This window comes from Chelonoidis abingdonii, chromosome 23, assembly GCF_003597395.2.
Source record: "Chelonoidis abingdonii isolate Lonesome George chromosome 23, CheloAbing_2.0, whole genome shotgun sequence".
In the NCBI taxonomy this organism is placed as follows: domain Eukaryota; kingdom Metazoa; phylum Chordata; order Testudines; family Testudinidae; genus Chelonoidis; species Chelonoidis abingdonii.
Window position 1 is genome coordinate 2,117,342 of NC_133791.1, and position 13,394 is coordinate 2,130,735.

The 13,394-nt window shown below is 46.4% G+C and overlaps 1 protein-coding gene across 5 annotated transcripts in view; it reads right to left on the reverse strand.

Moving 5' to 3' along the window:
- Positions 1-164: 164 nt before the first annotated feature.
- KCNAB2 (potassium voltage-gated channel subfamily A regulatory beta subunit 2) overlaps positions 165-13,394 on the reverse strand; it is a 112,560-nt gene continuing 99,330 nt past the window's right edge. For all 5 annotated transcript variants that reach the window (XM_032763716.2, XM_032763715.2, XM_032763719.2 and 2 more), the window contains 6 exons: positions 9,953-10,038; positions 8,563-8,683; positions 5,625-5,719; positions 4,639-4,759; positions 3,795-3,883; positions 165-2,946 (listed from right to left, as the gene is read on the reverse strand). In XM_032763716.2, the coding sequence (XP_032619607.1) occupies positions 2,857-2,946; positions 3,795-3,883; positions 4,639-4,759; positions 5,625-5,719; positions 8,563-8,683; positions 9,953-10,038 (602 nt within the window). In that variant the 3' untranslated portion in view covers positions 165-2,856. The remainder of the gene's footprint in view (positions 2,947-3,794; positions 3,884-4,638; positions 4,760-5,624; positions 5,720-8,562; positions 8,684-9,952; positions 10,039-13,394) is intronic.

The window sequence follows — 13,394 nt, forward strand, 5'->3', positions numbered from 1 at the left end:
GGGGGGGGGGTGGTGTCCATGGCCCCAGCCCCTCCGCGCCAGCCTGCAGAGCTGGAGTGAGAAGGCCAGGCTGGAACTTTAGCAGGATGGTGCCGTGGCCGCCTGCCTGGCTGCACAGCCAAGCACAATGAACAGGCAGCATTGAGACAGGCTCTCATCCATCCTGTGTTGGGAGGACACAGCTAAGGGCTGTTTTAAAATGCCTTAATGGAACCAGATCAAGCCCTGCTACTAGATGTGCGTGATTTTTTTGTGGGTTAGGTCAGTGCTCTGATCCTGCTGTGCTAGAGAGGTTTGTGTGACCCACGTACACACACACACAATCTCTGCACAAACGCCAAACAGAGGCAAGGGCATTTTCAGAGCAAGTTCTCAGCTCCCAAAGTGCTGCCTGGGGAGTGCTCTGTGCTTGGAACAGCTGCCTCTGGAAAGAGAAAAAAACGGAAAAGCAGCACTAATATTTGTAAAACCTAAATAAATGCAGTCAGAGTCCTGGAAAATGTTAACCCCTGCCAGGGAACAATGATTCCTCACCATTGTTGCTTTATCATAGTTCATAAGGATTACTCTGCCTTCTCTGTGGACACTCCATATTAGATAAGTGCTGGAGTAATTCTGCACCCTAAGGTTAGCAGAAACCTAACCACATGGTAGACTACAGATAAGATTCTGTTCTAAGCTCCCAGGAGCTATCCCCTTGTTATCGATGCAATAGTTATGAGAAAATACTGCCAACGTTATACCAAAAATTGAAGTATGCGATTACTACAGTAATGCAAACTTCTGTGGCTTTTACATCTCAGACCCCCTAGTGTGAAATGGCTTATCCTATAGCATCTGATTTTCTGAAGCATCCCAAAGGGATCCATATACCCAACAATGAAATGCAGCCAGCCACCTCTGGGGTGGAAAGTGGCATCTGTTTAACAACACCAGCAATGTTACCTATGAGTTTAGGACAGGAAATGAGTATGTATTTGTTGACTGTTATATTAAGTTGAGGATTCAGTGGTTCCACAACATTGTAACAATTAGTCTAAATTCTTGAAAAAGTCTCCTCCTTTTTAAGATGAGCTTAATCTTTAAAGGAACCGGGGAAGCTAGCAGTCTACCAAAGTAATTCATCTGGCAAGCGAGACCAAGCTATCTGCTGCTCAAATGAGTATTTCCCTCAGTGATAGCTCTGCATATATGTCATCAGTGAAGCAAGTACCTACAAATGCAGTCTGAAATTTTAAGAGAAAGTTGGTACCATATTAGGTGGCGGCCTACCCAAGTCAGGCATCTGAAACAAGAATAATGATTTTGTAATATATCAAAAATATTTTTTTTGTTTGCAAAGGCAAAAGATTCTCAAAAATATGCACTACAGCTGTTCAGTCCAGTGTGCAGTATCCACATTACTGAGCAGCACCCAGCCACAGACCTGACACAGCCACAAATCTGGTGGTTTGAACTCCTTAGTCCAACGTCCTCTTGGTACTAGGATTAAATAGCTCATTACCATCATTGATTGTGTGCAGCTGGTAACAATTCTCTATGATTGTCCTCCGCACACACGTAAACTAAATCCCTGTCTGCCCTGCTCCTTTTAAAGCAATGACAGGCTCAGGCAGGTCGAGAGGTTGCTTACGAAATCTCTCAGATTCTGGGTGTTAAGGAAATCAAGCATCTAAAATTAAAGCTGAATGTTTCCTGGACAGATTAATTGAAGGTCTCTGCTCTCTTTCATACTAAGCAGTTACACTGTTTCACATGTACAATATTTATACTAAACATTTACAACTAATCTGAAGTTTACAATGAGAACCTAGACCTGAGTGAATTACAGAGGAAATACTGAAACCTGCAAGATGTTCACGTTAAAATAACACTGCCTGCTAGAGAGAAAAGCACTAGCACGGTGAGGGATTCTTACTGGAATGCCTTCAACGCCAACACGCCATTTCTCTTCAAAGCCACAAACTGCATCCTGCACTCTGTCCTCAGCAAAACGCCAGGAAGCCCACTGAGGCCAACAGGCGCTTGGGCTGAGGACATAGCCTGTTCATAGAGAGAAAAAGCCCCCTGACTGGAACTGAGCGGGCTCAGGCCTTGTGTGATTAGCAACGCCACCTCGGAAGGTCAACATGAGGCACCAGAAAAATAAAAAAAAGCATCGTGACAAACACCCCCAACCCCAGTGCGGGCCTTGGGAAGCCTACTGAATCGTGGAGCATGAACTCTTACAGCTGCTTGCCAAGAACTTGGCTGATTCACTTTGAATACTTCAAAAAATACAATCTTCTCCAACAGAAACAAATACAGAGTGAACTAAAGAACAGAACCAGTTAGGAGAAGCAAGCAGTACTCTCGAAACAGCCGTTTCTTGAAACAGCCTAGATGTTACCACAGACAGTCCTCCACACTCACATTAGCCAGATCCTTGTAAAGCCAGCATTGCTTTTGAAACGGAGACTCTAATTCTTCCAGTTAAATGGTATATGTGTCAGATCTGAATAGTCAAGCACACTGTATAGGAGCTGGAATTAACAAAAAGCAGTGATATTCTGTGTGTGTTTGTGAAAAAAGTAGTTTCTTCTTTTAAAAAAGGAAGCACAGAGGCCAATCATCGAGGGTAAAACCACAGCTCTGATATACCCTTCCCAATCTGTGACTCTTTTTGCATTCAAAATAAATGTTACATAATAAGCATATGTCATCTTGCAGCAACATTTTAAACAATTTCTCTAACACATCTTGCCATGTTGTATTCTTTTGATGCCAATCACACTCTTCACTTGGCTTCAGTAAAGCTTAAGCAAGCAAACAGAAGGCTAGGAGTTGAGAGTGAGTCCAGGGGGCCAGTAGGCACACTTAGGATCTGTAGTCCTTTTTGCTGTATGGTTTATTGCCCAAAATACTATCAATCTCATGTATGATGGAAGAGGACAATTTTGGAAGAACCTGTACATGACAAACATACAAACAAAATCAGAATGTAAGTCAACCAGGAAGTTGTTTCAAGGTACCTAACAACCTGTAGATTTGAGCTGTCAACATACTCCAAAGCCAGCAGAGGAAAGTGGTCACTGGTGGAGTTTAAGCAGGTATATTATCAAGATGCACAAGATGCTCACTAATAAACTGTATTGACCAACAGACAACACTAAAACCACCTGACAGGGACCAGCAGGGGCTGATTGACCGAGTGATGGTCACGAGCTTCCCTGCAATCACAAGTTATCGCATGGAAAAAAAAATACTATAACATGCGTGACCGCTTTGGAAAACAAAGGTAAACGGGAAAGCAAATCACCCTAAACCGATGGCTGAAATACATGATTAAAGAAATAAAACACGTGGATGTGAATTCAAGGCATTATTGATTCCTTCAGTATCGTATACCATTTACTAACTATAAGGTTGATGGGTTAAACAACTCATCAACCCTTCAAGTTTTCAGAATAACTTTGGTTCACTGTTATGGGAAAACATGTAATTTGTCAAGGGCCCAATCCAAAGCTCAACTGACAGCTCTCATGAAAGCTGATCCAAAGACTCAGACTTCAACTTGGTGTCATGGCTCATAAGCCCCCTCTTACTAAATTAGCACAATGTAGTAGCCCTTGTTAATATCTGCAACGCTAGTGCAGCTGCAAGACACATCCTACCTTGCACTGCTCTGTTACAACAGTTGCAATATAGTTAATTTATTTTTAACAATATAAATGCTATAAGGAGTTAGTTATTCTCAAACTCTGAGCAAGCCAAAGATCACGCCTACATTTGCCTGTCTGTCTGTGGGAACTGACCTGTATTGCTCCGATATTCTCCATTAATTGGTCTGCATTGGAAGCGCCTAGCAGAACGGAGCTGACTCCTTCGTTCCTCAGACACCAGGCTGGAGTGACAGAAAGGGTTAGGGGAGCTAAGTCCAGGGGCTTCAGCACAGAGCACACGGCATTCTTTACATTCATAAAACAATGCAGTGCAGACAGGGCTGGCTCCAGCGTTTTTTGCTGCCCCCCCACCCCCGTGCAATTGGCAGCACTTCCACTTCATTCTTCGGTGGCAATTAGGTGGCAGGTCCTTCCCTCTGAGAGGGACCGAGAGACCCGCCGCCGAAGACCTGGACATGCTGCCCCTTACCATTGGCCACCCCAAGCACCTACTCCCTGTGCTGGTGCCGGCCCTGAGTGCAGAGCTGCAGAAGCAGCTCTTCATTCTCTGGCCACAGCTGGCCAAAGTGTCTGGAGAGTGGAAGAACTCACTGCAAGGTGTGCATGCAACCCACAGCATGTTTATGCAGCCAGGAGAGGCGGGCTGGGTGCGGGAGATGTGCCCAGGTAGGGAAGGCACCGTGGTTCTGGCCAAGCAGGCTGGTATTTCCCTGCTCTGAAGCAACTGAGCCACAGACTTCACCTGCCTCAGGCAATGACTGTCTCAGGGCAATGGTGGGTATTGAAGAGAGGAAGCGAAATTCCTGTGTCCTCAGAGCCGCTTTTCATTCGAGCAGGCACAAGAGAAGCAAGGAGTTGGGTCGGATAGTTTGGAATTCGGTATCAGTGCCAGGGAACGATGCCCCTCTGCTGCATTCTAGTGACAAAGGACAGGGGGACGATCTCTCTCACGCTGTGTGGCTTGCAGTCCACTTACCGATGGCGAGCTGTGGCAGGGTGCATCCCAAGCGCTCTGCAATGGCTTGCAGCTCCTTCAGCTTTACTTGCTGTCTCCTTCCCTCTTCACTCAGGATCTTGTCTTTTAGCCACTGGTATCCCTTTGAAAAGAGGCACATTGATGGAGGCGGAAAGAGTCCTTAGCATCTGCCTCCTCCCAGAGAGGGTGGGGACGCAGACTGACGGCAGCACTCGCTTGGGACCCAGGCCAGTTCCCACTGAAAGCAATGGAAAGGTGCTTCTGCGAGTCAAGGGAGTTGGCCCAGAGGCCAGTGCAGGGGGTTCTTCCACTTGAACTTAGTGTCACAGACACGTTTGGAGCTGGCGACACAGAGGGAACAATCCAAATGGAAATGGGGTTTATTCTTTGTGTGTTCTATCACTCAAGGGACTTCCTATAAATCTCTGAGGCTATAATACAAAGATATCAAGGATTCTGAACAGTCCCCCAAACCCGTGGCTTATGCACAAGGAACATGAAGTGAAGTGGAGTTGTAGCACAGAGATCTCGGTAACAGGGTGACCCTCACACAGGAATGCTTAGCACAAGAACCAGAATGTGTGAGGTCTCCCAGTTGTGACACTGCAGCAAAATTAAACACACCTTTGCAGCAGGCGGCTAATTAAAGGTAGATCCCCTCTGACACTATATTACTTAATGCAGGTGCAGAATTCATTAAAATAGGAAACAAAAAACATACAAGGGGGGAAATGTTGTGTTTTGCCTACAGTGGGGTAGTGCAGTTCACCAGAATCAACACTCTCAGCTGCCCTCCTATGATCCTGAAACCAAACTAGCCTCAACCAAGGAGACTATGTACTGGGAGGCAAGAGGATAAAAACCCCCATACTGGCTGCAAGACAAAACCTCAGCTGCAAGGGGTGATAAAGAGACACCATTCCACCCACTCAGTATCTCTCGCACTTCAGCCCCAACTACAAATTATGCTGCAGCCTCTTCCTCACCTTCAGCGATGCTCTAGAGTAAGGAGGGATTCCGCCATCATATTTTCCAGAAACAATTCCACAGGCCAGCGGGGACCAAGTCATGGCACCAACCCCTGAGAAGAGAGAGAATATTTACTAATGGCACTGCAGGTTCTGGCTGACAGCCGGGGGGCAGAGCGGGGGGCAGAGAGGAATCAATTGCACACACTGCTATCTGTCAGTTTTGTTCCTATTTTTAGCATCTCTTGGTAGAGAACTAGACGTTTTCCTTTGTGTCATGTTGGTCTGGGGACAGCTGCCAGCTGTGAGCCCTGCTCCAAAATCCTGCCCCTAAAAGTGAGCAAGCTCAGAACACAGGGCAGAGAAAAACAGGGGTGCGGCTATCACTGCTGTTGGGAGGAGGTGATTTGGAAGCAGGATGCAGTGTGGGAGGAGAAAAAGGAGTGGCCCCCTGCTAGAGATGAAATACTTAGACAAGGGGGAGATATTTTTTAAAAAGATGCTGGGGAAATGTTCTACAATCTAACACTAGGCAGGATTTCTGGGCTAATGGCACAAGTGGTTATTTCAGGTACAGAAGAAGAGCTGTTGACTATTTGTGCACTATTGAACATGGTGAATAGCTCTGAGAGCGTTTTACTGTGTGCTTGGCCCTGCCAGGGGTTGAACATGTGGGCCCTGAGCCAGCAGAACACTCCAGCCTGTGATTAACTTTAAATCTGAAGCTATTGTCCAAAAAAGTTGACTAAACTGGTCGTTAGCGTCACTGCTCAGGAGACTGATGTTTATTTGTTACGCGGTTTTTCTAGATGTTTATCAATTGTGTCCATTCCTTTGAAATGCGTGGGAAATTATGGGGGGCACCAGAGAGTAGCCACTGAGATTCAAAAAACCGAGTTATATAATTCTTAATACACAAACTGCCCACAGCGCACGCCAAAATGTACCGAGGAACGGTCCTTCAAGCAAACTAACAGGTTCTCAGGCGGCACTTTCCCCAGCTGTACATTTTGGCTGTTATTGATGAAAATCACGGTTTGGGTGTGTGTGATGAAATCAACATTTACTGACAAAAATCGAATCCTTCCTGGCCTATCAATATTATATGTCATTAAAGCCCCTCCCTGCTAAGACAACACAAATGTGTCCATGGATACAGTAACTACGGTCTCCTTTGTTTTTATTTAGTGAAGCAGTTTGAACAGGAGAGACATCTTTGTGTAAAGGGCTAGAGAGAGCAAAGCTCTTCTACTTTGCAAACGGGCCATATGCCTGCGAAGCAGAGCACAGGCTTGGCCAGGCAGCTTGGAAACCTTCAAGTAAAGCGAAGGGTGAAACTCGAGAGAAGAGTCGTCAAGTCTGTAAATGAGTCAGCTTTGACTTCTAAGAGGAAGATGCCTCCTCTCTCCTGTTCTCTCTGGCTGTTTTATACTCTTCAGAGGTGTGTGTGTGTGTGTGTGTGTGTGTGTGTGTGTGTGTGTGTGTGTGTGTGTGTGTGTGTGTGTGTGTGTGTGTAAAGCGAAGGGTGAAACTCGAGAGAAGAGTCGTNTGTGTGTGTGTGTGTGTGTGTGTGTGTGTGTGTGTGTGTGTGTGTGTGTGTGTGTGTCCCCTCCCACACACACGGTTTCTCCAGGTGCATCAAGCGTTTGTGCTCTGGGCCTCAGCACTTAGAATTTCTTTCCTAATTCAAAGCTGCTTTTTCTGATTCCGATGTAAACACATAATCCTGTAAGAGAATTTCAGCCAGAGCAGAGACACTGAGCGACTTGGCATGGCCCAAATAATGCCAGGTTAGGGTGTGCAACAGCCACTCCAGGGCACTCAGAAGTTAAACAATTATCAAAGCCAGCGGCTCCGACTTGGCATGATGATCATGCACTGGGCTAGCAGTGTGAAGGAGACCCCAGCTAAAGGGCCGTGACACCAACTCAGCAGCAGCTCGGCCGGCCACAGCTTTGATATTCAGATGGGGCTAGATCCCGGAGCGTGATCACCCTTTGCTGTGGCAGAGGCTGGGACAAGTATGGCTTTGGGGCAACAAACTGCAATGGCTGCCGAGATTTATTTTCACTAAAATTGTGACCATTTCCCCCATATATTAGCACATTTATTCAGTTTTTTTAAAACTATTTTTGTACATTTTAAACAGCAACCCCCCCCAGCGGCCCATGAATACAGGGCCTAGTGCTGTCATGGCATGTTGTACATGCCGAAGGGACACAGTCAGCTCTGGGGACTCAGAAGAATGCTCCCCGGAGCCGAGTGCTGGGCGAGTACCCCCATTCTGCTGTCAGGGAAACAGCAGCAGGGCCCTCGACGCAGCACTCTGACTACAGCCGGGCAGGGTTTTTTTAATTTGCCAAAAAGAGGCAGTTTTGAGGCAACCAAAAGCATTTGCAAAGTTGGGGCGAATTCAGCAAATTGTTCCAACTTTTTTCCAGAATTTGTCCTCCCTTTTTATCTGGTCAAAACTGATTGTTTCAACATTTCCAACACAAACTGTTTCAACATTTTGTTTAGAAAAAAGCATTTGTTTGACCCCAATGAAATCTTTTCAGTTATTCATTTCAACAAGAAAAACAAATTATTAAAAAAAACAATCAGGGTTTAGCTTTGAATTTTTTCTGGATGTTTTTGGTTTAGCCACCAAACTTAAAAAAAATAAAATAAAAAAATCACCTATTTGTTCATCTCTAATTCTCGCCTCTCTACAGACCCTAGGAGGAAGTGAACACGAACCAGAGAAGGACTTACTCCCCTGCTCAAACACACAGGTGTTTCTGAAGATTAGTAAGTGGGCTGGGCATTCCAGGCAGCTGAGCTGAATATCCACAGACCCTTTATCACAGGACCAAGCCTCTCGACTCGTGCTCCCTTCTCTGGGAGTGCCCAGCTGTGCCCCCAGCCAGCCTCGGAGAATGCGTATGGTTTGGGGAGTAGGGGGAGGGATTTATACCGATCTTGTGAAAGAGCTCAGGGAGTTGCACCTCCACCTTCTCCCTCTGGAACATGTGGTACTCGGCTTGCTCACAAATCGGTGGGATTAGGTTAAACTGCCGTGCCACTGAGTAAGCTTCCTGCAAGCACAAAGATAAATGCAAATCAGCATCATCCCCCCGCTTCCTGTTGGGCAGGGCTGTCCCATGCTCTCCTCCTGGAGCACGGTGAGGCCTTCAGGTCGTCCCCACGGCACTGGGGCTGGGACTTCCGGCGACCCCGCCTGGCTGGTACAAGGGAGTAACCCAGGGACATGGAGAGAGAGTGGCCATTGCAGAAACAAAACTAATTTGTTCCTGCGGCTGATAGGGACCCAGGGCCTTGCCGAATAAGCAGGGACTGAAGGATCCAGTCCTATGGGAGATTCGCCCATTGGCAGGCCCTAGTGGGGTCTTTGCCTTTAAAGGGCATGAGCCAGGCTCTGGGGTCTCTTGACTCCAAAATGTGGTTCCCACACTGAGCCTGAGAGGTCTGTGTGTGTGGAGCGTTCCGGCACTCTGCTGCTGGGCGTGCACTGACACGTGAACGACACATGCTTTAATGCCAGCGTAGCCACCGCACTACCTGTCAAAATTCAGCTGGAAGGGGCTCAGAAAGGCCCAGCTTTGCCCCTGAGATGCTGCCTTGGAGACAGAACTTTGCGTCAGCCCCCATGTCTGCAACTGTATGTTACCAGGGAGACGGTCACATTGAGAGGAAAAGGCAACTGGCTGGAGAATCGCAAGTCAAAGGATTTAGCTAGAAATCATGTTAATTCACCCAAAAGTTGGAGCAGATTGAGCCAGCAGACCACGCGGAGCAGGGAAGTGCCAGAGGGGGACATCTCTCACTGAAGCGGCTCAAGCAGTGAGGAGAGAAAAGGGGCGGGGAGAGGTGGAAAAGAGAGAAAAGCTGGGGACTCCTGTGACAGCAACGACAGGGATACCCCGCTCAGGTGTCCTCACTGACCCCAACATCTGCACCCACAGAAGCCGTTACCGTGGTGCCTCTGAGTTTACCTCCTTTCCCGGCCAGGGAACCTTTCGCCCCACGGCATGAGCCTGACACACTCTGATGAGTCGTCCTATCAGATCTAAAAATAATTGCAGCTAAAATACATCTGCAAGCAGTCAGCTCCTGACAGCTCCTGTCTAATTAAATCACCATCAATGCAGAACTTCCCCCCAAAACACTGCAGAGAGGCACTTTGCACTGGCGACTGCAGTCTGCTCAGCCTCTGCTCAGCATCAGCAGCGCATAGATCATTTATTTATGGCGTGTCTTCTGGTGCTTGCATTTCAGCAATGGGAATGCACGGGCATGCGTGCGCCCACACGCAGGCCACACACACAGACACACACACACAGTACCATGATCTCCATAGAGCTCCAGCGCGACGTTCCCCAGTACATGGCCATTCCCTGGTTGATAACATGGGTCATTGCTCTCACCGTCTCTGTTAAAAAGGAAAGGAAGGCAAGGAGGGAGACATGTCAGCCTGGCACACAGGGCTGGGGCTATTCAGTAAATAAAGGCTATGACACCAAAAGGAAAGGGGGGCTTTGACTGCACAGACATCTTGCAAGCAGTGTACTTCCAGACTTCAAACTTGGAGACAGGAGTTTTACAAGGAAATTAAAAACCAAAAACGAACGAACAAAAACCAAAAAGCCAACCCACAAGAGAGATTACTCGTGAAATCATTTCCCCAGGTTTATTATGTGTCCAAATCTGTAAAGAATAATCAAATGCAAAACAAACAAACAAACAAACAAACCAACAACCGCTAGAGACTGGGTTGGAAAGTGACCTTTTTTATGGCCGCTTGTGGTAAAATGAGGGTGAGAAGAAACAGAGGAATGTAAATTATGATGCCATAAGAATTGAGTTTTATTTAGTTAGTTGCTTTTTGGAGAATAATAGGATTAGCCTAGAGAAAAATAACCATTTGCAATTGACCAGCGAAACGTAATGAGGTCACAATCAAACAGGTGAAATGCAGTATACAGAGTGGTGGAAAACAATGTTCAACCTCACAGATATTCACACTCTCCTGGGAGATGGGGATGGACAAGAGCCACAGGATATATCGCACCCATGTATGGGGAAAAAATAACATCTTCAAGGTCCTACAAAAAACAGACCCCAAGACTGGGTTTTCCATCTAAACAGAGGAAAACCAGATCAAGTCCAACAGGATGGAACAGCTGTCACAGGAGGGGAGACATTAAAAAAACCACAACAAAAACAGCAGGAATGTTTCTGGGAGACCAACTTCTTTGTGGAGCAGGCTAGACTCCTTGTGTGTGGGAGACGTGGGGGTGGGGATAGTTTGGAAGAGGGATCTGGAAACAGCTCAATGTTTATGCAGTTCCCAGCACCTTCCAATTTTGCTTCTCAGCATCACTGCTCTGCTGCACTGAGAGTTATGAACCCAACTACCAGGTCCACTCAGAACTCCCTGTGCAGTGACAGACGAGCACAAACGCTACCCCTGAGCATCTGGAAACAGCAGATTTCAGAGACTGAGGAGTACAGTACGAGCTGGGACTGCTGGATGTTAAGGATGGTTAAAAAACCCTCATCTCCAGCTCTGTCCTTATAGTTTAGCTGCTGTGAACTTCAGAGATTACTACTACTAAAAAAAATTAATCATTAGAAAACATCCATTAGCTATGAAAAACCTAGAGGGCAAATTCTGTCTTTATAAAGACTTATGCAAAGCAAATGTTGCAGCTGATTGTAGGAACCCATTAAGTTAGTTTGGCCTCATGGTTAATATTGCATCTAAAAACAGCTAAGGTTCAGACTTTTCTTTTTTGAGAGTTGTCACTGTGATGTTTGGTGGGCCATCCCTGTCTTTTCCAAAGGTGCTGAATGTATATAGTGGATCCAGCAGGGGATGTCTAGAAAAGGCAGCTATAAGAATACATTGCTTGCAAGGTTGGTTGCAAACGTTGCGGTATAAAGAAAAGATTGCAAACAAGTGTTTCTAAAAACAATCTATTGATGGCCTGAAAAAATAAACCCAACAGAACATCGAATTCAGTGTGATTATACACATGTACACACACTCACTCAGACAAAAGACAAGTGTGTATGTTTTCAAGGTGGGAAGCAGACAATGCTATGTGTTTGTCTATGTGCAACGCTGAACATGCTGGAACGCAAAAAGACCAAGAATGCGAAACCTGAGGCTCCTCGGTTGACACTAGCCCAAATGTTTTAAACAGCTACTGATTTTGGGTACTTTGAGGCAGTTAGGGCCTGATTTTCAGAGGCACAGAGTGCCAGCAGCTGCCCATATTCAGCTCCTGGGATAACTGGTATCTCCAGCTGGGATAACCAAAAACTCAACTGGCAGTTTCTGAACTGGTACAAAGATGCTTTGTCCTTTATTAGACTTGGAGTCGCACTGTTCAGCACAGGTTCAACCACCCTGTTGCTGACACTGACCCTCAGCATCTGATAGTGTAAAAAAAGGGTTGAGAAAGCAGCAGAGAGTTGGAGCGTGCAGTTCCCTGGCCTGGTCTCCACGATCCCGTTAGGCTGCAGCCTGCAGATTGCAAACTTCTTCTTGGACAAGACACAATCCTTCCGAAGATGCTAATTATGTTTGCAAAGTCACAAGGGGGCACAGCTCCATTAGGTGGTGGCTTCATTAAGCTATGTTAGTAGCTGCCGCCCAAGAGTGCTCAGCAATGAGTTCTCTGTTCCTTTTAACACCCAACTAGCCCTTACGCAGAGTCAGCCCTGTGCTGGTTTAAATGTTTCTCTCATTTCCTCACAGCTGCTTCAGGAAGTGCTGCTGAACGGTTTTAAAATACTGAAAAATATTCTCTCTGAATTCAGTCTCAGAAAACCTCATTTCTGGGCTGAGACCCTACGTGGAAAGTTTCAGCTCTGAGGAAGGGATTGTTAGGAAATTCTCCGCATACAGAAGCAGGACAATGAGGAAAGTCCAGATGTCAAGAGCTCTATAGCTTGGACTTTCATGAAGAGAGACTTGGATTAGGAACCAGAAGCAAACAATTCCTGGAAAGGCCATGTAAACGCCTTGATCTATCAGGAGTGTGCTAGGCATCGGGTCAGCCTTCTAGCGGTCTGGGGCAAACCCTGCTCCTGCCACCCAGTCCTCGTAGCTGGAGTCTCCATCAGGGCACAGGCAGAGGAATCCTCCTATGCCAAGACAGAGAGGATGAAAACTTGACCTTATTTGAAGTCAAGGGGAGTTTTGCCATTAACTTTGATGGGGCCAGAATTTCACCCAGTCTCTGCAGCTGCCACAAGCCGCGAGTATTTAAAGAAAATACTTTATACACACACACACGATGCAGAGTAACTTCCAAACTTCTTTAACCCTTGTTCTCCTTTCTCCACAACCTTCCCCTTGGTCTCCTGTCTGAATGTAGGCAAACAGAAGATGAGGTCTCTACCCCAGTCTAAGCTGCTATGCTATTCATGGTACTGCATTAGCAAAAACTGCCATCCCCCTAATTTTGTTTCTCTTTGCTTACATTAAACCCAGGAAAGAGGTGCCAGAGAGTTTGAGACTCAATCTGCCAGTTAACATGGGAATTTATTGCTCAACTTCTAGGTGTCAGTCAAACTGCTGCTGCCCCGTTCTGTCACTGCCTTTTCTTTTCTCTTTTAGAAACACTATCGGGAGCACCTGTTCAGGATCTCCAGCCAAGTCTGAACCATGCAGGCTGAGTTTGAAGCCAAGGCATAAACTCATCCTAAGGAAAGAAGCAAAAAGAAAAAAGTCACACCAGGCTTCACATGTCCATCACATGCACTGACAGAGTGTGA